Below are 24220 nucleotides of genomic sequence, written 5' to 3'. Positions count from 1 at the left end.
TTTTACCAATTGAATACCACTGATGATTCAGGTGGAGGAGCACCCTGCTGGAGTGAAACGAAGAGGCACAACCATTGTTGATTCAGGTGGCACCCCAACACCCTCTACCTGATGAGGTGGAAATATCTTGATGAGGTAGCCATTTTTCTCCACTGGGGCAGAACTACTGATGGTCCAATTCAAGGAACCTGAACAGCCAACTCTACCTGAAAAGAATTGCCATGCTCCTCCACCACAGTTCCTCCAACCACACCTGCAAGAGCATCTACCTGAAAGGTGAGGGAGTAGAAGGACAAAGAATGCAAGAAAGACGTGCAAAATGCAAGTCATTCGTCCAGAAAATTTCAAGCTGGATGAAAAGAAGAGAGAAACAAGAAACAAAACGCAGAAAAAAAATCCAACGTGCAACTCCACAACTAGCAATGGCAAAGCTTGCATGGATTGACAAACACAACAGGTTCAATAAGGCATATAGAGAATGGTCTCCTTATCAGCATTTGAGCATCAAGAAAATATACAGGTGGTGGAAGAAAGAGACCAAATGACAAGAAAAGAAAAAGATTGAGCCTCAAGAAAATACAAAAATATCTATCCATCTGTCTGTTCAAGGTGAAATTGTAGTAGAATGTGACTTTTTCCACATGTAGCTTCGTATGTTCACCACTAGATGTCCTACAGTCTTCTCTATAACTATAATTCTTCATTGCTGTGGTTCTGAAAATGTACACCTGGTAAAAATGGCACCAAAAAGAAAAATATGTAATGCTGTGGTGACCTCTGCTGGTAAAATATAAGGATTACACAAATTTGTAAGGATTACCAATTTTAGTCAAATTGTTTTATCGTTTTCCAGTTTAAAGTGCAAAATAAGCAACAAAATGTATTTCGTTTGTTATTTGTTGAATACATTAAAGTGTTAGTTCACCCAAAAATGAAAATTATGTCATCATAGTCGTTCCTGAATGACTTGCTTCTTCACAAAAGAATGAATAATCATAAGAATAATCAAACAGTTTTGGTGACCACTGACTTCGATTTATTGCACACACACAATAACAACACAGAGACATTTCTCAAAATATCTTCAATTATGTGAAATAGAGAAAAAAAATACAGGTTTGACATGTGGGTAAGTAAATGATGAATTTTCATTTTTGGAGGGTGAACCCCTTCAAAATTCCACATAAATTTGTCTTAAAAGTTTTAAACAAAATATAAAGCATGATAGGCTGGTGTTATAAATAATCCTGCACGTGAGGTTTTTGCAACCACAAAGAAGGTGCAAACGAAATGTCTGAACTTACCACAATGAAAGTTTTTATTTTTGACAGTACTCTGCCAAAAAAATAGTATTATTTTGATTTTATTTCTAGACATTTTCTGAAATTAATTTGTTTATTTTTCTTACCACACAGAGACTCAGAGAGGAAACATCTCGGGTTACGACTGTAGCCTTGGTTCTCTGAGAAGGGGAACGAGACACTGCATCTTGGTATTGATGCTATGGGGAAGGCCATCAGCTTGATCGGTGTCTGAGACATAGGTAAACAAAAGCTAATAATCATTGGCATACAGCAGTCCATTGTATAACATTCAGAGCGCCCATGAGTATAAAAGGGCACTTGAGTTACACGTCATCAACTCTTTTGTCTGAAGCAGCGTCTCGTTCCCCTTCTCAGGGAACCAGGGTTACAGTCAGTCTTAACTTGAGAAGTTCCCTTCGAAGTGGAACTTCAACACTGCGTCTTTTTATTGACACTATGGGGTAGGGAACCAATACCCACTACTCCATGCTGAGGGAATGCCTGCCTCACTAGGCTGTGAATATGCACAAACATAGTGGGCATAGCACAAATTGACTCATATGTATTACCCAGCCTGATTCAGAAGCTTGTCAACCCCATGGGCGCATCCCATGTGACTCATAGTGGCGCTTCTCCCTAAGCCAATACTCCCAATACTAGGAAAGATCCTCAAGCTTCTATGGTCTACTACAGCGAGGGAAGTCACGGCTGTTACACCTTCCTCCCTCCCATGCAGAACAGGCCTCAGCCCTATATGGTCCCGAAAGCAGAGCTCTAAGGGGAAAATATGCCTCAGCTATGTCAGCAGTATTTGACAAGGCTCTTAGGGAGCAGTATACCACAGGGGAGCTTCTTCTCCATTTTAATGGCCCTAGAGTGATTTGGGGACCTGAACCGAGAGGTGCAGATGCTCGACTCTCATCCCTCGAGAGAGTGAAGCATGGGTGGAGCTTCCCACAGCAAATAGATCACAATGAATGCATTCAGCTACCTCAAGAGCCAAATGCGCTTCGTGCAAACTCTAGATTCGTATCTCTCTAGAGAGAATCAAGCAATAACAGAGCCTCTGTGAATGCGTCACTATAAGTGCATCCAACTCTCTTTTGAGAGCTGAACACTGTGCAAATGCTAGATTTTTTGCATATGCTTTCAACTACATACTGTTTATTTACTAGTGTGTTGCGTGTTCTAATATGTAACTATGTCATGTTTGGTCTCATCTGACAGCCTATAAACTGAAATGAATGGTGGTGAAATTAATAGAGATATTAAAGTATCCTAATGTACAATCTAGGTACTATTGGTTAAACATGCATTGAGGAGAATATGTTAATGTTCTTCTCCCCTCTTGATCTCAACCCATTTGCCTCATCTTTTGGTTTCCAGTTGGTTGGGTTTCGGTGTTGGTATTCCACTCATGATTAACAATGCTTTGCTCAGGGTACAAGAAGGAAAGGTAACTGTTGATCTAGGAGAAGGTCTTTAACCCCGCCACTCCCGTACACCGGTGCGTAACCTCATACTATGAGAAATGCTTTTACGGCCTCGTTTGCACAACAGTGCAGTATTTGTTACAACTAAGTTTTCTATACAGTATGTTGTTCCATTCTACTGTCTGTATATTTAAACATGTAACTTAATAAATAACTTTGGCTGCTTTAAAGGCTTTGAGAATCTTTTATCACTGATGATGTTGAAAGCTAAAGTGATTATAACTTTCGTTATCTAAACGTTCAGGTTAAATCCTACGTTTTTATGTTTTTCCTAGAAAGACCTTTACCTTTAAAGAATAAGAGGTTAAAGAATAACAACAACTGTAATGGAGTCAGATTAATTATATTGGAGTCAGATAAATATATGAATTATACATATATTTATGTATAATTACATTTTACTAATGTAAAGCTTTCAGCCTTACATTAGTTTTATTAAGCTTTAGACTATTGCGAAAACCATTGAACTCATCTTTTGTTTTATGATAAGATTTATGACAACACCCAAAAGATAAGGACTTGCACGTCTGTGATAATGAGAAATGAGTGAATGACTGAACATTCTTGATAGTCCTCAACACATACGTTGTTGTTGAGGTTTTTTTCCCCCTTAATTATTCATTCCAGTTTGATCCACCTTAAACTAGTGCCAGCTGAGACCAGCCTCCTATTTGAGACTTGAGATACGCTCAATTGGTTACATAACAGGCTGATTTCAATGAGACGGTTGCAGGCAAAGCTGCTCTAACAGGAACAGAAAAACACTGTTGTGGCTTTTTTTTACTCTAAGGGCTTGAGACCATCTTCAGTTAAAAGGTAAGATTTATTTTGTGTGATAATTGTCAAGCTTACAGCAAATGTTTAGACTGGTGTCTGTCTTTGTGTCATCATCTGCTGGCATGTGACATTTTTCTTAATGATTAACCATTGAATGCAGCACATCCATGCCAAACATTTGTAATAATTTCTGGAATACCTTATTAAATATGCATATCACAAATGACGTATAGACACTATAGTGTAATCGCGTGTCATTTTTAATAACTCATCAGTAATCATTCATCTTTCCATGCAGACTGACAGCATGGCTAAGCGTGTTGCTGTGATTGGAGCAGGCAGCTCTGGGCTGACCTCCATCAAATGCTGTCTGGATGAAGGGCTGGAGCCAGTGTGTTTTGAGAGCAGTGATGACATTGGAGGACTCTGGAGGTTTAAGGTTGAAATAAAACTCTATTTGAAACATTTAATGTCTGAAATTTAAATAGCTTAACAATAAAGGTGAAGTGTGTCCTTTCTGTGCCATCTGCGGTACCACATGGAAAAACAATGACTTGATGTAATGATAATTGACAATAATGATTTTTAGCACACTATAATCTAAATAATACAAGATCAGGTGCCTCTGCCATTAGCTCATGCCTTAATAATTAAAACAATATTGTTTAGTACACTACCATTCAAAAGTTTGGGGTCATTCAGTAAAGTTTTTGAAATAAGTCTCTCATGCTCACCAAGGCTGCATTTATTTGATCAAAAATACAGTAAAAAATTGTTTTTGGAAAAATTTTTTACAATTGTTTTCTATTTGAATATATTTTAAAATTGTATTCCTTTGTTGTTGTACTGCTTAATATTTTTGTCGAAACTGTGATGCATTGTTTCAGGATTCTTTGATGAACAGAAAGTTCAAAAGAAAATTATATATTTGAAGTATAATTTTTGTGACATTATAATTGACTTTACTCAATTATAATCAATTACTTGCTGCAAAGTGACAATTATCACTGTTACTTTAATCAATTTAATGCATCCTTGATGAAGAAAGGTAATAATTTATTTTAAAAAAAGTCTGACTTAACCCAAACTTTGGAACGGAAGTGCCTATTCAATAATTTATATATTCATTGTTATTGTTGCACCATTTTAATTCTTTTTCATTGTCATTTTTGTTGAAGTTTTAGATTTTTTTATGTTTTTCTAAATATTGTTATGCTCCGACCTGTTTGACTTGCATTTTATTCATTTAATATTATTATTATTATTATTATTATTAATAGTATGTTTTTAACAGATTTCCCAAACACTGCCATTGGTCAACAAACAGATAGCCCCGCCCCAAACTCACAATATTGGATGAGTCAGTTTTGTTTACACTTTTGGGGGCAAAAAAGTTATAGGATAAGATGGGATAGGAGGCAGTATTTTTACATTAAACTATATTACACACTTCACCTTTAATCAAACATTTCAAAGCTGCTAGTGTTTTGTTTTTGTTGTTTTTTTTATAAAAAAAAATCTGTTCTAATCAATCTGTTAAAAAAGTCATTGACCGTGTCCCTCTGTTCATTCACAGGAAAAACCTGAGGCAGAACGTTGCAGCATTTATCGTTCTCTCACAGTGAACACCTCGAAAGAGATGATGTGCTATAGTGATTTCCCTGTGCCGGATCATTACCCAAACTACATGCACAACTCTCTGATCGTGCAGTACTTCAAACTCTATGCTGAGCACTTCAATCTGCTCAAGCACATTCACTTCCAGGTATTTAACACAATGACATCACATCCAGTGAGATTTTATCCAAGAAATATATTTTTCCATCCATATTGGTCATATAAGACATATAGGAGTGTTTGTTTGACACATCTTACTTCTCACATTATTACAAGTGTGTGTATGAGTTTGTTTATAAGAATTATTTCTTTTATAAAGATGAAATGTAGCGTTTAAACTCTACGTGGTTTGGTGTATTTCAGACCACAGTTCGCAGTGTGAGGCAGAGGCCTGATTTTTCTGACTCAGGTCAGTGGGAGGTAGTGACTGCAGACAAAGATGGACAAGAGGAGAAACATGTGTTTGACGGGGTGCTTGTGTGTGCAGGACACTACACACAACCCATCAAACCCCTCACACACTTCCCAGGTGATCTGACCATAAGATAACAGATTGTTAAATTGGCTTTACTATGCAGCATTCAGAACTATGTAATTCCTGGTATGGCTCTAATATGTATATAGAAGCATCAGTATATTGGGTAACACTTTATTTCAATGGTCCACTTTAGACATTCTACTAACTAACTATAAGTAACTTTGCAATTGCACCTACATGTCAACTACCAGTCATTAGAGTATTAGTACACTGTCTACTTAATATCTGCTGATACTTATGTTAGGTACTTATCTGCTAATATTTTGATGGTCCCCCAACAGACATTCTACTAACTATAAGTAACTTTGCAACTACATGTCAACTTACTAACCCGAATCCTAACACCTAACCCTAAACTAACAGTCTACTAATACTCTAACGAGAGTTAGTTGACATGTAGTTGCAAAGTTACTTCATCGAAATAAATTGTAACAGTATAACATTTACTGTAATTTTGTCTACTACAGGTATTGATACATTCCCTGGGACAGTAATTCACAGTTGGGAATATAAGGAGCCTGATCCTTACTTTGGAAAGAGAGTTGTGATCGTTGGGATTGGGAATTCTGGTGGAGACATTGCCGTGGAGCTTAGCCGAGTGTGTGAGAAGGTGTCTAATATATTTTTTACAGATAATTTCTCTAGTTTTAGATTCTCAGAAGGGTCAAAATCAGCATATAAATGTGGAGGAGGCGCATCCCACCAATAGACAAATTAGTGACTGAGTAATATGTGTTCTTTTTATGACCTAACTGACTGTATTTCACATTAAATAATATTAGGGCAATGTTCTGACAGCAAAAGGAGAATTTTTTTTTTTTTTTTAAGCTTTACAAAAGCAAACATTGCATAATGTTAGTGTTTTTATGTCATTGTTTTATGAGTGAAAAAGTGAGTTTGTTGGGTGACAACCCCTGATAGTGTTATGTAAGAATGAGTTGATTTGAGACGTGTTCTTATTAAGGTTGCAGACAGACAGACAGATGAAGATCAAGATAAATTTCAAATGCAGGGTTTAATAATAATCCAACAGGCAAAAAAAAACAGAAGGTTGTAGCAACACATTCGCTAACTTAAACGAGACAGGACAAACACAGAGTGAAGGTGAGTAACTTAAATACACATGGTGATTAACTAAATGACGAACAGCTGTGATGAAGATTAGTGTCCATTGAAACTGATCAGTGGCGGGGAAACTCAAACAAAGGAGCACATGTGACTGATGAATACAAACTAAAAGTCCGTGAAAATGAAAGAACCAACACAACTGATATTTCATAACATGTATGAAGTGTTTTGATAGTTATTGTGCGTTTTGAGTGTGAAATTAACTGCTGTAGTTGAAAGTTGGTTATGACAGCTGTGTGTAGAGTTTTGAAAAAGTGACCTAAGTACTGAGAAATACCTTCTAGCGATTGAAAAAAAAAAAAAAAAAAAAAAACACTAACATACCGTATATATTAATATTAAAATAAGACTAGGCCTACTGACTAATTCATTTAGCCAATTCACTATTTTAATGTGTGGGAGCAAGAGAAGGCAGGCAGAGGCCAGGATCTAACTTGAGGGGGTTTTATTAAAATATATATTTTTTTAATAACCTGGAACACAGTGAAACCAAGGAATGAACACGTGCAAACAGGAAACCATTACAATCAACAACTGACAAAGCACCAAGAGAAACACAAGGGCTATTTGGTGTGTTCAGGCCATGCCGTAATTTCGAGATGACAAAATGTGACACACTACTCGAAGCTGTTCAAATCCTCAGACTAGGAATTATGCATTTTTTATGGTAACACTGTTAATGCCTAAATGAATCTGCAGCAATCAGGTGGTACAGAGGTCACATTGTACAAGAAGGAGCTCTCAGAAAATTCCCAGCTTACAAGTAATTATGAGCTCTATGAGGACTTGAACGCTTTTCACAAGTTGAAATGTTTAATTAAGGGAACTTCGACATGGCATGAAAAAGCTTAACAAGATAATGAGAATAAAGACTTTTATGTTGTTACAAAAAAAAAATTCTATTTTAAATAAATGCTGTTATACTTTCTATTCATCAAAGAATCCTGAAACAAATGTATCACCATGGTGAGCTTCTTTAAAAAATCTTTTGAATGGTAGTGTATTTGTAAGTAATGAACATTAAACTTTCTAGATATCCACCCCTGCTGAATCAATCTTTAAACTCTGTGAAAAGGGCTATACGGTCTTTACATTTAACCCTCCCAATTCTAAATACTCTCTTGGTTCTAGTTAATAATCTGTTATTTCGATAAGTTCAAATGCACTCTGATCAATCCACTAATTTAGTTTTCCTTTCTCACCCTACTTCGGTCTCCCTATTCCTCACTTAGACGTTCCTGAGTACCCGTAAAGGGGCGTGGGTCATAGGTCGCATGGTCAGTAAAGGGCTTCCTCTAGACATGATGATGGTTAGACGAGTTCGAGATCTGATTTACTGCCTCCTGCCTAGATCTCTGCTCAACTGGATTGGCGAGAGAAGCCTCAATCAGAAATTCGACCACAAGCTGTATGGACTACAGCCTGAGCACAGGTGAAGGGACAACATTTTGTTATCGTTGATGAATAAAGGAAAGCCCTGAAAGTTTGTTTAAAAATTACATCATCATTCACCGTGACCTTTGCCCATATTTTGTGATTCTAGAATCCTTGACAAGCGTACTACTATCAACGATGACCTCCCAGGTCGCATTCTGGTAGGAGACCTGGTGATGAAACCAAATGTGCAGAAGTTCCAAGGCTCGACGCTTTTCTTTGATGATGGGACTGTTGAAGAGAAGATTGATGCAGTGATCTTATGCACAGGCTATGATTTTAAATTTCCCTTCCTCCCCGCCTCCTTAAACTCTGGTGCTGATGGAGATCTGAAACTCTACAGAAGAATCTTTCCTCCATCTCTAGAGCGTCCAACACTGGCCATCCTGGGCCTGCTGCAGACCAAAGGGCCGATCATGCCAGCTGTAGAACTGCAGGCTCGCTGGGCCACCAGGGTCATCGCAGGTATACTGAGCAAACATGACAAGTCATGAAAAATTATTTTGACAGTTATAGGAGAAGCAAATGTTAAATTCATAATCATTAATCATATTTATTTACAGTGTTGGGGGAAAGTTTCTCTTTAAAAGTAATGCATTACAGTAGTGCTTTACTCCCTTTAAAAAGTAACTAATTGCGTTACTTAGTTACTAAGTAATGCATTACATAACATTTGCGTTACTTTATCTCACCTGGTCTGGGCTTGCTTGTTTATTTTTTAATAACAATTTTTTAATAACAATTTATATTTTTTAATTGCATTTTATAAACCTCAAGCTGAAGGAAATGCATGTTCCTGCAGAGGGCGCAGCTCAAACAAACCTTTCAGCTGTGCTGCCATCCTGATTTCTCTCAACATGGGGACAGGAGAGGTGTCACTAATGGCTGCCGTTGCATCATCCAGGTGGATGCTGCACATTGGTGGTGGTTGAGGAGATTCCCCCTTTCATGTAAAGCGCTTTGAGTACCTAGAAAAGCGCTATATAAATGTAACGAATTATTATTATTATTCAATAAATGAGGAAACAATGTAACTTGCATAACTCAGATATTTTGTTGTAAATTCAAAATGAATGCGTTACTTTACTAGTTACTTGAAAAAAGTTACAAGTTACAAGTAAAACTCGTGTATCTTGTAATGCATTACCCCCAACAGAGTTTATATCAGATTATATAAATATGTTTTAGCATGTGAAAGGGCATCAAGCAGAGGTGGACGAAGTACCATGTACTTGAGTTAAAGTAGAGATACCCAAGGTAAAATATTACTCAAGTAAAAGTAGAAGTGCTGCCTTTAAACATTCACTTGAGTAAAAGTACACAAGTATTTGCCTTCAAATGTACTCAAGTATCCAAGTACTATGATTTTTTTTATGGCTATAATGTCCTATTATCATTTTTGTCACAAGACTTTTGCTTAACTCAGTCTACGTGAAGACTCTAATGTCACTTTTGGCACACCAATCTATTAATTTAAATTACATTATTTTCAGCATAGGGGGAGTTATATCACAGTCTTTGGAAGCTGAACTTTTGAAAATAACAATCTCTGTTAATAAGGAGCACTCCACTCCACCAGTCAACTGTTTTAGCATCATACTTGCACCAATGCAAAATTTTCTTATAATGTAATCATTATGTTCCCAACTTGTAATAATTAGGCTACTTTAATTCGCTCATTGTTTTCTTCTTTAAATTAATACATGATGTTAGCTAATAACAGCATGATATGATCTTAGAACCAGTAGCAGTTGGACACAGTCTCTGATAACAGATCCCTCTAAATTGTAATGTAGACACATACTTTGTTCTGTAAAGCTGCTTTGAAACTATATGTATTGTGAAAAACGCTAATACAAATAAATGTGAATTGAATACGCTGCATGTAAAACAAGTCAAAATAGAATTTATATTCCAACATAAAATGTTAACATCGATTGATTGCCATCTCACGATATTAACAGAGCACTCAGCTTTAAAAAAAATCAAATACAAATACTATGAACTATGAAAAAATTAGTGAAATGAAAATGGCTTACCTCTACGTGTTTCCTTAGATTGGAAGGAGAATTATAGTAAGAAGAAATTGTACAGGACAGAGGCAGGCAGGGAAGGCACTTCAAAAATGAAGGACTCGTTCTTCTTTTCAACTACTTCAAAAAAAAAAAAATCACGTAAAAGGCCATGGGAGTTGTGGAAAGTAGAGTCAGCTAGCCTGGTTAAAACCAGACCATTCTCAGTAGTAACTGAGTTATGGTCTGGCAAAGTTCCATAGACAAATCATTTCCAAAGGGGCGTCACCAACGGACGTCGCTCAAATGCCTCTGGGCGCAGTTGGATAGACCTAAAACCAGTCAGAGCGATCGTCATCGTGTAAAACCATATGCTGCGTCCCAATTCGCCTAAGTTACACTACGCCATAAAAGTATGTACTCTTTTTGTGAAGAAAAGGTATTTACTTTTGAATGTGTAGCAAAAAAGTAGGCAAGCTTTGGGACATACTACTTCGTCATTTTATCGGACGGATGTGTCGCGTGCATCCTGTCACTTAAACTGCCCTGTCAATCATCGTGTCACAGTTAAAATCCTCTATTAAGTCTAATTTAATTTCCTACCGTTTCGGAGAGAAATGTAGTAGCACGTTCATCTGCCAGTGGGTCTTTCATGGAGACTGTCCTCATGTGTTTGCAATTTGAATATAATAATGCATTTAAAAGTTGAAAGGACGTCGCTCAAATGCCTCTGGGCGCAATTGGATAGACCTAAAACCAATCAGAGCGATCGTCATTGTGTAAAGCGCGCCTCAACGTTTCTGATTGGTGCCGCGATTTCTAGGCCATGGAAATTGGCTTGAATGAGCTCTTTGCCAGTAGCCTGGCGAGCCAGACTTACATCAAGATGTTTTTACTGACTTACATCAATACATTTTGCTGCCGCTAGGGTGCGTCTAGATTTCTAGGCTACTTTGCCAATCTGAATTTGCTGGAAGTTGTCTGGGTTTTCCCAGGCTAAGAGTCAGCAGTTTCTTCCATCATTTATTAAGACATTGGCACTCAAAATGTTATGCTGTTGCACTGATGTGATGTCACGTTGAACCTTATGTTCGCGCTAAGTAGATACCGCCAAGGTGCTAACAGGGGCAAACAAAACAAGTTCAAAACAAAACACGCGCTGTACTGTGATTGGTGGCTCGTTTGACCAGTTACGTTTTTATCCACTCATAAATAAAAAGGAACGACTGGTTTTGAAAATGTAGTAGAGTAAAAAGGAAGATATTTGACTTTGAAATGTAGTGGAGTTAAAGTAAAAGTCTCCCCAAATTGAAATACTTCAGTAAAACAGATACGCAAAAAGCTACTTAAAGGGGTCATATAATGCCATTTTTGTACAAGCTAATATGATTCTTTAGGGTCTAAATTAAAAGTTTGTAATATACTTTAATTAAAAATTCTTATTAGTATTGTAAGAAAACACTTATTTTACCTGGTCAAAAACAGCTTCAGCACGCCGTTTAAGTGCACGTGTCTTTAAATGATAATGAGCTTTGCTCACCCCGCCCCTCTGTTCTGTGCGTACACCGTTTTTAAAGTCCGCGTGAACCGGAAGTTGCAAACGACTTTTCTCCAATGTTGTGACGTATTTCCCAGTGAAAAGGAATATTGAACAGAGGGCAGGGTTTTACTCTAGCGCTCCTCCTCTCCATCTCTCACTCATAGCAGACTAACGGTTTGAGGGGAGTGGTTAAGCGTTTCCCAACCCAAGCCGTCAAACCTACATCATCAGCCATTCCAGACCGGAAGTAACTTTTCAGACTTTGATTAAAGATTACGACGGCAAACAATTTTTTTCTGTGTATTAACTTGCACAGATTAATTTTTCACCACAAGACTAGTGATATGCGCTAACAAAGTAAATAGGGTCAATTTGATTTCAGTTGGACTTTAATAATAACACAATAACCATAATGCGTTGCTCATTATAAACGTGGGATTATGAATTATATTGAGAACGTCATACATAGAAAACATGCAGAAATTCTGTTTTTGATTCATTAAGTTTAATATAATTGGCATGCATCCATAACTTAATTTCTTCCATACATGCGCTCAGAGCTGTGATTGCAAGATTAGGATCCGGGAGTGTGTTAACATAGATCTGCGTGTCATCAGCGTAACAATGAAACCCCAGACCGTATTTTCTGATAATGTCACCAAGTGGGAGCATATAAATGCAGAACAAAGTCGGCCCTAGCACTGACCCCTGCGGGACACCCTGCTGAACTAATGTGGCCTCAGATTTATGTTTCCCCATGCAAACATACTGAAAACAATCTGCTAAATAGGACTCAAACCATTTGAACACAACACCAGAGATGCCTAACAACACACGCAACCTGTTAAGAAGGATAATATGACATATAGTGTCAAAAGCTGCGCTAATGTCTAGCAGGACTAGAATACTGCAAGCACCAGTGTCAGCGGAAACAAGTAGGTCGTTGGTGACCCTTACAAGTGCAGTCTCAGTGCTGTGTCCAGATCTGAAACCAGACTGAAACGGTTCCAATAAGTTGTTATTGGACAGATATTGCTGTAACTGCTGTAACTGACCAACAACAACTCGTTCGAGAACCTTTACCACAAAGGGCAGGTTCGCAATAGGCCTGTAGTTAGCTAAATTTTGAACATCACAGCCAGTTTTTTTTAGAACAGGTGTGATAGCGGCCACCTTAAGGGCCGGAGGAACCTGGCCAGTGGCTAGGGAGTTGTTAATAATTACAGTGATGGAAGGGCAGACATGTGATAAACACTTTTTTAGAACCTCAGTAGGCAAGGGGTCAAGAAAGCATGTGGAACTCATAGTCATGATCAATTTAAAAACATTGTCTACATTGACAGTAGTAAAGTTCGAAAGGGCAGTAGAAGGTGAGTTTTTTGAGTAAGACTCACTAGTCAGCAAAGGAGAGTCAAAGGAGATGGAGGTATAAATACTCTGAACTTTCTCTGTAAAATATTTGTTCAAATTATTACACATCTCATCAGAAGGACAGACAGTTTTCTTTTGAGATTTGAGAAGGCTATCAATTGTCTTATGCCTGGTTCAGATTACACGATTTTTTTGTCTGTTACGATAGTCACTGTGTCAGACTACACGATTTTGACTCATAAAAATCTTGGCATGTCGTGGACAAGAAACATGTCAGACTACACGTTGTTTTCCGACCAGTCATCGCGAGCCGTCTCACACAGTCATTCACTCGCGCATATACACGCACTCACTCACACACACACACGCCCACTCACTCGCAAATACACACTCACTCACTCGCGCACATACACACTCACTCACTCGCACACACACACACACACACACACTCGCACATACACACTCACTCACATACACGCTCTCTCTCTCTCTCTCTCTCTCTCTCTCTCTCTCTCTCTCTCTCTCACGCACACACACTCGCTCACTCGCGAACACAGACTCTCACTCACTCTCCCTCACTCACTCGCGCGCCGTCGTCGTGGAGGACCGTTAAAAAATTAAACATGCTAGTCTTTCTGTCGTGATGTCGTGAAGCATCGCAGACGCAACGTAGGTTGTCGCCCACTATGACACACTATACGAGATGAAACGATCGAATCTTGCGTCCCGACGCCCGTTGTCGTTTGCGAATCCCCACGACACCCTACGTCAAACGGATCAGAAGAATCAGAATCAGAATCAGAAAGAGCTTTATTGCCAAGTGTGCTTGCACCCACAAGGAATTTTTCTTGGTACTGAAGCTTCCAGTGCACATATACAAATACAAATACAACAAGAAACATAGTAATACAATTCTAAGAATAAAATATATTTAAAAGAATAAAAATAAAAATAGTATAAATAGTAAAAAGTAGGGTCACAGTTGGGTTTAGTCCGAATAAACATTTACATATTATGAACATATTTACAGTATTTGAGTAGTATGAATAATATAAATATAAATATCACCTGAATTAGAGAATATTACACTAGACAGTGGGAGTCTAGTGCATGTTACAGATTATGAACATATTTACAGTATTTTTGTAGTATGAATAATATAGATATAAATATCACCTGAGTTTATTGCACTAGACAGTGGGAGTATTGCACTTACAGGCATATGCTTTGGGGGGCATGTTAAGTGTTCAGGAGGGAAATGGCCTGTGGAAAGAAACTGTTCCTGTGCCTGGATGTTCTTGTGGCCAGTGATCTGTGTCGCCGTCCTGACGGTAACAGTTCAAACAGGAGGTGACCAGGGTGAGTGGAGTCTGTGATGATTTTACCTGCTCTCTTCCTCACTCTGGAAGAGTACAGGTCCTGGAGGGTTGGCAGGGGGGCACCAATAATCCTCTCTGCAGTCCGGACTGTCCGTTGTAGTCTCCTGATGTCCGATTTGGAAGCTGAACCAAACCAGACAGTGATGGAAGTGCTTAAAACAGACTCAATGATGGCTGAGTAGAACTGGATCAGCAGCTCCTGTGGCAGATTGAACTTCTTCAGCTGACGAAGGAAGTACAGTCTCTGCTGGGCCTTTTTCACAATGGAGTCAATGTGATTTGCCCACTTCAGGTCCTGAGAGATGGTAGAGCCCAGGAACCTGAATGACTCCACTGCTTCCACAGTGCTGTTCATGATGGTGAGAGGGGCGAGTGCTGGGGATTTTCTCCTGAAGTCCACGATCATCTCCACTGTTTTGAGCGTGTTCAGCTCAAGGTTGTTATAGCTGCACCAGACAGCCAACTGTTCAACCCCCAGTCTGTAAGCAGACTCGTCACCATTTTGGATGAGACCGATGACAGTGGTGTCGTCTGCAAATTTCAGGAGCTTGACAGAAGGGTCTTTAGAAGTGCAGTCATTAGTGTACAGGGAGAAGAGCAGAGGGGAGAGAACGCACCCTTGGGGGGCGCCAGTGCTGATGGTGAGGGTCCTGGATGTGAGTTTCCCCAGTCTCACTAGCTGCTGCCGGTCCGTCAGGAAGCTGGAGATCCACTGACAGATGGAGGATGGCATGGAGAGCTGAGTCAGTTTGGCTGTGAGAAGATCAGGGATGATGGTATTGAAGGCCGAACTGAAGTCCACGAATAAGATCCGTGCATAAGTCCCAGGTCTGTCAAGATGTTGCAGGATATAGTGCAGTCCCATGTTGACTGCATCATCCACAGACCTGTTTGCTCTGTAAGCAAACTGAAAGGGATCCAGCAGGGGTCCAGTGATGTCCTTCAGATAGGCCAACACCAGTCTTTCAAACGACTTCATGACCACAGATGTGAGAGCGACAGGTCTATAGTCATTAAGTCCAGTGATTTTTGTTTTTTTGGGAACCGGAATGATAGTGGAGCGTTTGAAGCAGCAGGGAACTTCACACTGCTCCAATGATCTGTTGAAGATCTGTGTGAAGACTGGGGCCAGTTGGTCAGCGCAAGCTTTTAGACAAGCAGATGAGATGCCGTCTGGGCCTGAAGCTTTCCTAGTCTTCTGTTTTTTGAAGACTCGGCTCACGTCCTCCATGCAGACCTTAAGCTCAGGTTGGATGGCAGAAGGGGGGAGGAGAGGGGTTGCAGGAGGTGATGGTGGATGTGTGAAGTGCACATCAGAGCGGGTGTGAGTCTGGGCTTCTCAAACCTGCATTGCATTGAGAGTGTCAGCCAGTTGTTGATTCTCCACAGATGGGGGGGATGGTGATTTGTAGTTGGTGATGTTCCTCAGGCCTCTCCAGACTGATGCCGGGTCGTTGGCTGAAAACTGGTTTTTCAGCTTTTCAGAGTAGCTTTTTTTAGCAACTCTGATCTCCTTTGTCAGTCTGTTTCTGGCCTGGTTATACAAGATTTTATCCCCACTTCTGTAAGCATCTTCTTTGGCATGACGAAGCTGTTTGAGTTTCCCAGTAAACCATGGTTTATCATTAGTGAATGATAAGAATGTCCTGGTAGGAATGCATGTATCCTCACAGAAACTGATATATGATGTTACAGTATCTGTGAGCTCATCCAGATCGGTGGCTGCAGCTTCAAAAACAGTCCAATCAGTGCAATCGAAGCAGGCCTGTAGATCCTGCTCTGCTTCGTTGGTCCATCTTTTTACAGTCCTTATTACAGGTTTAGCTGATTTCAGTTTCTGCCTGTAGGTCGGTATAAGATGAACCAAACAGTGATCAGAGAGCCCCAAAGCTGCCCGTGGGACGGAGTGATACGCATTCTTTATCGTGGTGTAACAGTGGTCCAATATATTACTGTCTCTGGTAGGACATGTAACATGCTGTCTGTATTTTGGCAGTTCACGGGAGAGATTTGCTTTGTTAAAATCCCCAAGAATGATTAAAAGAGAGTCTGGGTACCTTTGTTCCATTTCAGCTATATGTTCAGCCAGCTGTTGTAGCGCCGCGCTCACACACGCGTCTGGAGGAATGTAAACATTCGCGAGAATGAGGAAAACTCCCGCGGCGAGTAGAAAGGTTTAGGGGAGAGTGGGGTGATTTGTGCCAGGGGGGAAGTAGTTCCACCCCTTGTTCTGGAAAACCATAGAATAATTTGGTCATGTGACCACATAATTTTGAAAAGCAATCACTTTTACTCATCCTCCAAAGAAGAGAGATACATGGCATGAGAGTTAAGCACATTTTAGTGCAAAAAACTGTTTTTTCCCTTTCAAAGTAAATTTTCTATGATTAAGGTTTTTTGATTGTAGTGTCTGAACAATTATAGACACGTTTGAAAACATTTCACACATGTTTTAGTGCTTTAGTAGGCTACACAATGAGTCTATATAGTTAGCATGATGTTAGCTCTTAAGGGCTGGATCATGCTAATTATTCAAACTTGTGGGTCCGGGGTGATTTGTGCCAAAGGGCATGGGGTAAGTTGTGCCAGATCCAGACCACCTAGAGACCTACATACTCACAGGGGATAATCTTGAGAAGTGAGGAGATGGGCATGCCTCATCATTGTTTGACTCAGGCCTGCCTGCTATTTGTTTAATTTAGCTAACACTGATTTCAGTTTTGAGTTTGCACTATGTTAATAAAGAGAAGTTTTATTCAGTTTTTAAGTGGCCTAAGTCACAATAGGATGTTTAGAAATTAGCCTAGTAACTTTATTCTTATGTTACATAATTGACAGACAGCGTTCTGTCAACAGGCATCTATTGCCAAAGCCTTTTTGCCTGAAATGATTCACAAATATCATATATTGTGTTGCTATGGTGCTCTAAATGGTTGCTAGGGCGTAGCTTGATAGCTTCACAATGATCCTGAGAGACTGATTGGTCGTCTGAGTAAAATGAGCCCGCCCCCTTGTCTCTATGACACTGTGATCCAGAGTTGTGTTCAATACAAAATCCCTATGCAATTGACCATAGTAGGAAAAACGCATGCTATGGTATTCCAGGGTGACAATATCTAAATAAACTTAAATTAGTCATTTTGTATTGAATTTGTCTTGCTTTCATATAGCATACGGTTCATAACAGTAAAATGTTCTGTTTTACTTCAGAAAGCACTGGCACAATTTACCCCAACATATTTCCCCAAAAGGCACAACTTACCCCGCACCAGGGGCAAGTTGTGCCATGAGACCACTTTTTTCCCAAAAGCTATATTTCTGAAACTATTTATTTCAGATCCAAAGTTATTATTCTCAGGGATGCACAACATCCTGAAATACATGTACATCCTTAAGTTGAAGGCATTACTGTCATGGCCTCACTTTAAAGTCACTTTGAGTAAAAACTGGCACAACTCACCCCACTCTCCCCTACAGTTTATGACATGCACCTCTAAATTAGGAGAGCACATCTTCTTCAGTGTTGTTACATCTGAACACCAACTTTCGTTAATGTAGAAACACAATCCACCACCTCTCGTTTTCCCCGTTAGTTCCGCGATGCGATCCGCTCGGAACAGCTGGAAGCCCGGCAGATGTAGTGCGTTGTCCGGTATGGCTTCACTCAGCCAGGTTTCAGTGAAGCACAGAGCAGCGGAGTTTAAAAAATCCTTGTTAGTGCGGGTGAGGAGAATAAGTTCGTCCATTTTGTTAGGAAGAGATCGGAGATTCGCAAGATGAATACTGGGGAGTGCAGTGCGGAGGCCACGCTCGCGGAGTTTAACCAGCGCGCCGGCGCGCTTCCCGCGTTTGCGTCTGACCGCGCGTTTGAACAACACCGCTGCCCCTCCGACGAGAATGTCCAGTAAAACGTCTGAGTAATCAAAATCTGTAAAAAAGTTGTCTGGTGTGTGTTTCCTAATGTCCAGTAGTTCGTCTTTGGTGAAACTGATAGGAAAAGAATGACTAAACACAGAACAAACCAACAAAACCAACAAAAACAACACAATAACTGGAGAGCTCCACACCGAGGCAGCCATCCGCGGCGCCATCTTGATTGAAAAAGAATGAACGTGTGAAAGAATGATCGTGCCAAAATCGGGCTAAAATCGTGTAATCTGAACCAGGCATTATTAAATAACGTAATAGGATTAGCAGCACCTTTATTGATAACATGAGAGTAATATGCCTCTCTGCTAGTCTTCAAAGCAAGATGATACTGCAGCTGGTGTTGTTCAAACATTAATTTGTGAACGGTGAGGCCTGATTTTTTTATACAACCGCTCAATCTTCCTTCCTTCAACTTTAAGTGCACGCAGATCATTTGTGTACCAGGGAGACGACTTGGAATAAGATACAACTCGTTCTTTCACTGGTGCAACAACATTAAGAATTGAGGAAAGTGCAGAGTTGTAACAGTCAATAGAGCCAAGCACAGGAAGCTCCGCAACAAGGTTAGAAATCCTTTCAGGGTCAATATTCCTAATATTTCTAAAGGATATGACACGCTGTTTAGAAGACTGCAGGGAGGCAGAGATGGTAAATCCACTTGTCAGTAATTTATGATCACTAAAATGAACTTCATCCTTTGAAAGCTGATCTATACCAATACCCACAGAACATAACAGGTCCAATGTATGTCCAGATTTATGAGTTGAAAAGTCAACATGTTGAATGAAGTTAAAACACTCTAACACATGCAGGAAGGCAGCTGCAGAGGAACAGTTTGGATTGTCGACATGAATATTCAGGTCCCCTATTAGCAGCATGTCTGGACAAATAGGACTTAGCAGAGTCAATAATTCTGCAAGTTCAGAAAAGAACCTCGCATCAGCCTTAGGTGGGCTATAGATAGATAGATAGTTATGGCCCACATAAAGGATACCTTTGACATTAATGTGGACTCCCTTACAGGAAGAACTGGTCTGCATCGGATGAAGTTTAATCGGTCACCCACTCTGCAATTGTCCCGCAGACTCTAGTCATTAAACTACTGCTGCTTTGATTGAAACCATCACTTTGTTACTGGGTCCTGGACTTTTTAACGAACAGGCCACAGACTGTTAAAGTCCATGGCATTTCATCTTGACCTATCATCCTTCATACCGGCTTCCCCCAGGGATGTGTCCTGAGCCCCCTGCTGTACACACTATTAACATATGACTGCTCGGCTAAATATCTGGGCTATCATATTGTGAAGTTTGCTGATGACACAGTTGTGATGGGATTGATATCCCACAACGATGAGTCCTTTTTCATGTATGAATTCTCCTTCTGTTCTTCAAGGACTAAATCATCTTCCTCCAGCCGATAAAATGGATAAAATAATTGAGAAGGACATAAAAGCTCATTTAAAGAGGTAATTATGTATTTACCTTGATTGTAATTCCAAATAGGTTTTGGTTTGACAATTAATCTATGCTTGTTTTGAACTCTCTGCTATCTCTCTACAGTTACCCCTGTCCTAAGCTGGCTGCCCTTCAAGTGGACTATATCCCTTACCTAGACACAATAGCAAAGGAAGTGGGCGTCCGTCCCAACATTGCCTGGCTGCTCCTGAGGGACCCTGCTGTGGGACTGAGTGCTTTCTTCGGCCCCTGTACTCCCTACCAGTTTCGACTAAGCGGACCAGGCTATTGGAGAGGTGCCCGTCAGGCTATTCTTACCCAATGGGAACGTGTGGCCAAACCCATGAAGACACGGCCCATTCCAGAACCTGCATCCTTCAGTTTGTTCTTTTGGCTGGGCCTGTCAGGAGGGGCTGCAGTGATTTTTGCCATTATGGCAATGCAAAAGAAGACCCCACTCTTCCTGAGACACCCATCTGTTTCTTGAATCCCATAGAAAACCCATATTCGATTTTTGGGTAGCTCTGTTTTGAATTTGCACTTTAGCCTTATTATTTCTTTACCTAATTCTTGGAATTCATTATCATATATAATACCCGTTATATTTTAAATCCTTTAATCTGTGAAAGGAATAAAATTAAACATTACTATTGTGGTCTAATAAGTATTTTTTTTCCCCTTATATCTGTGTCATAGAGCTGGGCAATTTATTGGTAAAAGATTACCAATCTCAATTCAAACACCCACATGTCTTATTTCTAAAAAACAATGATACTCCAGTGTCTATTAATCATTGGTAAAAGTACACCGTGACCAGAACATTCAGATTTGTGTGATGCTGCCGCTGACCCAGACACAGTTGTCTGAAACAGCTTTAAAAAAGTATTTTCATCCTCACAACATAGGCGCAATTTGCGGGTGGGACGAGGGACGTGTCCCCACCACTTTTTGCCAGGGTCGATATTGTCCCCACCACTTTTTTTAAACATCTCGCTGCATGGATACACCTAATGCAAATGAAACATATTTATTTGACGTTCATTTGTGTAAAATAAGAGGCGATATGGCGCTGGAATGTTTATTTTCAATGTTATCAGTGGCAGAATTTTCTCTTTTGACTCTTGCGCGGTATTCTTTACAGTGACATCACAAAACAAATTGCTAACAAACGTCTCCCTGCTCTTGATATACAATCATTGATGAGCATCTTTGATTTTAAAGGGATAGTTCACCAAATAATGAAAATTTTGTCATTTACTTACCCACATTTCATTCCAAACCTGGATGAGTTTCTTTCTTCTTTTGAACACAAAATAAGATATTTTGGTAGAATGTTTGCAAGAACGTTGGTAACCAGACAGTTGACGGTAGCCACTGACTTCCATAGTAGGAAAAAAAAAATACTATAGAAGGCATTAGGCACCTGTCTGGTTACCAAAATTCTTCAAAATATCTACTTATGTGTTCAACAGAAGAAAGAAATTTATACAGTTTTGGAAGAATATGAGGGTGAGTAAATGATGACACAATTTTTTGGGTGAACTATCCCTTTAATGAGGAAAAAAATTAAACTATACGAGCAACGCAATGCTCATTCCCATTATCTCAAAGAAGCAAGGCCTGACGTCGCACAGTGCGCCCCAACCCATTTTGGAGTTGCCTGTCACAACCACTTTCCTTCTGGAAACCGAGCCCTGTTCCACTCCTGTCTGATATAGATGGGGTGATTTCCAGGGGGCCAGGGCTCTGAAACAGCCATGGGACACCCTGAGAATGATGCGCCCCTCGTGCCACACTCAAGGTGGGACGCGGGCCTTCAACCATTGTTGTTTTGGCCACATGTGCAAATGGTCTAAAAGGACTACTAAGGAGGCTGCTGCCATAAGCTTCAGTAACTTCTGAAAGGTTTTCAAGGGGAGGTTTCTCCCCAGTTTGAATGCCGTTGTGGTGAAGAGATGAGTCCCAGCGAAGTGATGAGTCCCAGCTTAGGACCCCAGTAGTATGGCTGATCTAAAGCTGTTCTCGTGAACTTTAATTCATGTAATAATCTTTTATTTTTATCCTGATTATTTATATAGTTTACGTGAAAGAAATTGCATTTTTAGGTATGTTTTGCAACATTGTTAATTGTTACTAAGCAATAAGGCATAATATATATATTTTTATTATTACAATTATGTCATGTCAATTAATTCTTAAACAGAATTATGCTTGTATCATATTTGTTAGCTAGGGACAATCCGAATTGTAGGACAGTATATTGGTACGCCACCCCCTCGAACGCGAACAGTAGCATAGAGCGGATAAGGGATGATTTTAATTTTGTTCGTCAGAAGATAAGTCATCTTCTTCGTCTCCCTCGTCGTGCCTGTGTATACTCACCACTCTCCCAACACTGGTGTGTGCTTCATCTTCCACGGCTTCATCCATCATCATCTAAGACAGTCAGTATCTCCGGTTCCGTATCCTCCATTATCATTCATCCGCTACAGTTCCCATCGCAGCTTTTCACTTATCATCAATAAACTGTGTACTCTTCTCAACCCTCTTGTTTGGAGTGTCTGTTTCATTACAAAGGGAACCCAAATATAATTTCCATACAATAAGCATGGAGTATTAACATGCATCTATGCAGGTCTACAGAAAAAAAAAAAACAGTAGCGTACTTTGTAGAGGTGCGATGCAACACTTAAAGGGATAGTTCACCCAAAAATTAATTCACTCTCAAATTTTATGTCACTCACTCTCAAATTGTTCCAAACCTGTATAAATGTCTTTGTTCTGCTGAACACAAAAGAAAATATTTGTAAGAATATTTGTAACCAGCAGATCTTTTTTTCCTATGTGTTTTTATTGCTCTTAAGGCATGAAAAACAAGATTTGAAATGTTGTTGTTTTTACAAATATTTTTCAAAGAGATTTTCAGATGTCCACTTGAGTGGACAGCATGTGTTTATGGTTTAAACTGAAGAGATACTGTATTAAACATAATACAGTAATTAACACATCAATATTGTGCAAACCAATCAATAAAATTATATAAAATCATGTGAAAATATAAATGCGAAATATTGCAAAGGCAATTGAACTTCATACAAGTTGAATCAGAACATGAGGACGTTATTCCATCATCTACAGCCTGTCAAGGTACAACCGTGGAAACCCAACTCAGATGCTCCCTCCAGTGTATCAGAGTATGTCAATTTACCCTTATTAGCTGATAATTCTGATTATGTTTAAGATGGACACATTTCTAAATCTCTCCTCTGAGAAAACCTAGCGATCAAGTGTTTTCAATCTTATCTGAAATTAGCAGTGTTTGGGGTAACGCATTACAAGTAACATGCATAATGTAATCATATGACCTTTTTTGATGTTACGAGTAAAGTAATGCGTTACCAGCTGGTGCATCATCCAATACATTGCCACCAAGTGGCAAGTCGTTGTTTTTCCTTTTGCGCTTACTGTAAATACATCTATTTGTGTTATTAGAATGTAATTTGCATTAATGTAAAAAAAAGTAATGTGATTACATAATTTATGTGACTTGTAATGCAGTGCTTTATTCATTACATCAATAAAGTAATCTGAATATGTAATGCACATTACTTTTAATGCATTACTTTACTCGTAACATCAAAAAGTAATCTGATTACATAATGCATGTTGCTTGTAATGCATTACTTTACTTTACTCGTTAGATCAAAAAGTAATCTGATTACGTAATGCATGTTACTTGTAATACATTACTCGTAACAAAAAAACTGATTACGTAATGCACGTTACGTGTAACGCATTACTCATAACATCAAAAAAGGTAATATGATTACATTATGCATGTTACTTGTAATGCGTTACCCCAAACACTGCTAATTTCAGATAAGATTGAAAACACCTGATCGCTAGGTTTTCTCAGAGGAGAGATTTAGAAATGTGTCCATCTTGAACATAATCAGAATTATCAGCTAATAAGGGAAAATTGACATAAACTAGTATTCGGACAAACAACAGCTCGTATAAACACACGTACCTGTCCCAAACGATAGTGGAGGGATATTAGTGTCAATAAAAAGTTTATGGCGAACCATCTTACCTAGTGTGAAGCAGACAGTGAGGTCACTCCACACAAAAACTTCACCCCTGCATAAATGTAAAATAGGCAGAGATTCATACCACTATTGTCAGAGCAGTTAAATAAGGCTGACTGAATAACGTTGAATTAGTTACACATTACATCAGC

The 24220-nt window shown here is 39.3% G+C and overlaps 1 protein-coding gene across 2 annotated transcripts; it reads left to right on the top strand.

Moving 5' to 3' along the window:
* The first annotated feature begins 1464 nt into the window (after positions 1-1464).
* On the top strand, positions 1465-20638 carry LOC307168189 (flavin-containing monooxygenase 5). 2 transcript variants are annotated; one of them, XM_079887867.1, is made up of 9 exons: positions 1465-1543; positions 3873-4013; positions 5151-5339; positions 5555-5720; positions 6197-6339; positions 8090-8289; positions 8401-8756; positions 19919-19991; positions 20086-20638. In XM_079887867.1, exons 2-9 carry the CDS (start codon positions 3882-3884, stop codon positions 20465-20467), a joined length of 1641 nt encoding a protein of 546 aa, XP_079743993.1. In that variant the 5' UTR covers positions 1465-1543; positions 3873-3881; the 3' UTR covers positions 20468-20638. The 2 variants fall into 2 exon arrangements, with proteins under 2 accessions (XP_079743993.1, XP_079743992.1); XM_079887866.1 differs by lacking the exon at positions 1465-1543 and adding an exon at positions 3483-3613.
* Positions 20639-24220: the final 3582 nt, after the last annotated feature.

Source organism: Squalius cephalus, assembly GCF_949319135.1.
Source record: "Squalius cephalus genome assembly, chromosome: 12".
NCBI lineage: Eukaryota > Metazoa > Chordata > Actinopteri > Cypriniformes > Leuciscidae > Squalius > Squalius cephalus.
The sequence above is the reverse complement of the archived record's forward strand: the minus strand, read 5'-3'. Positions and strand labels throughout refer to the sequence as shown.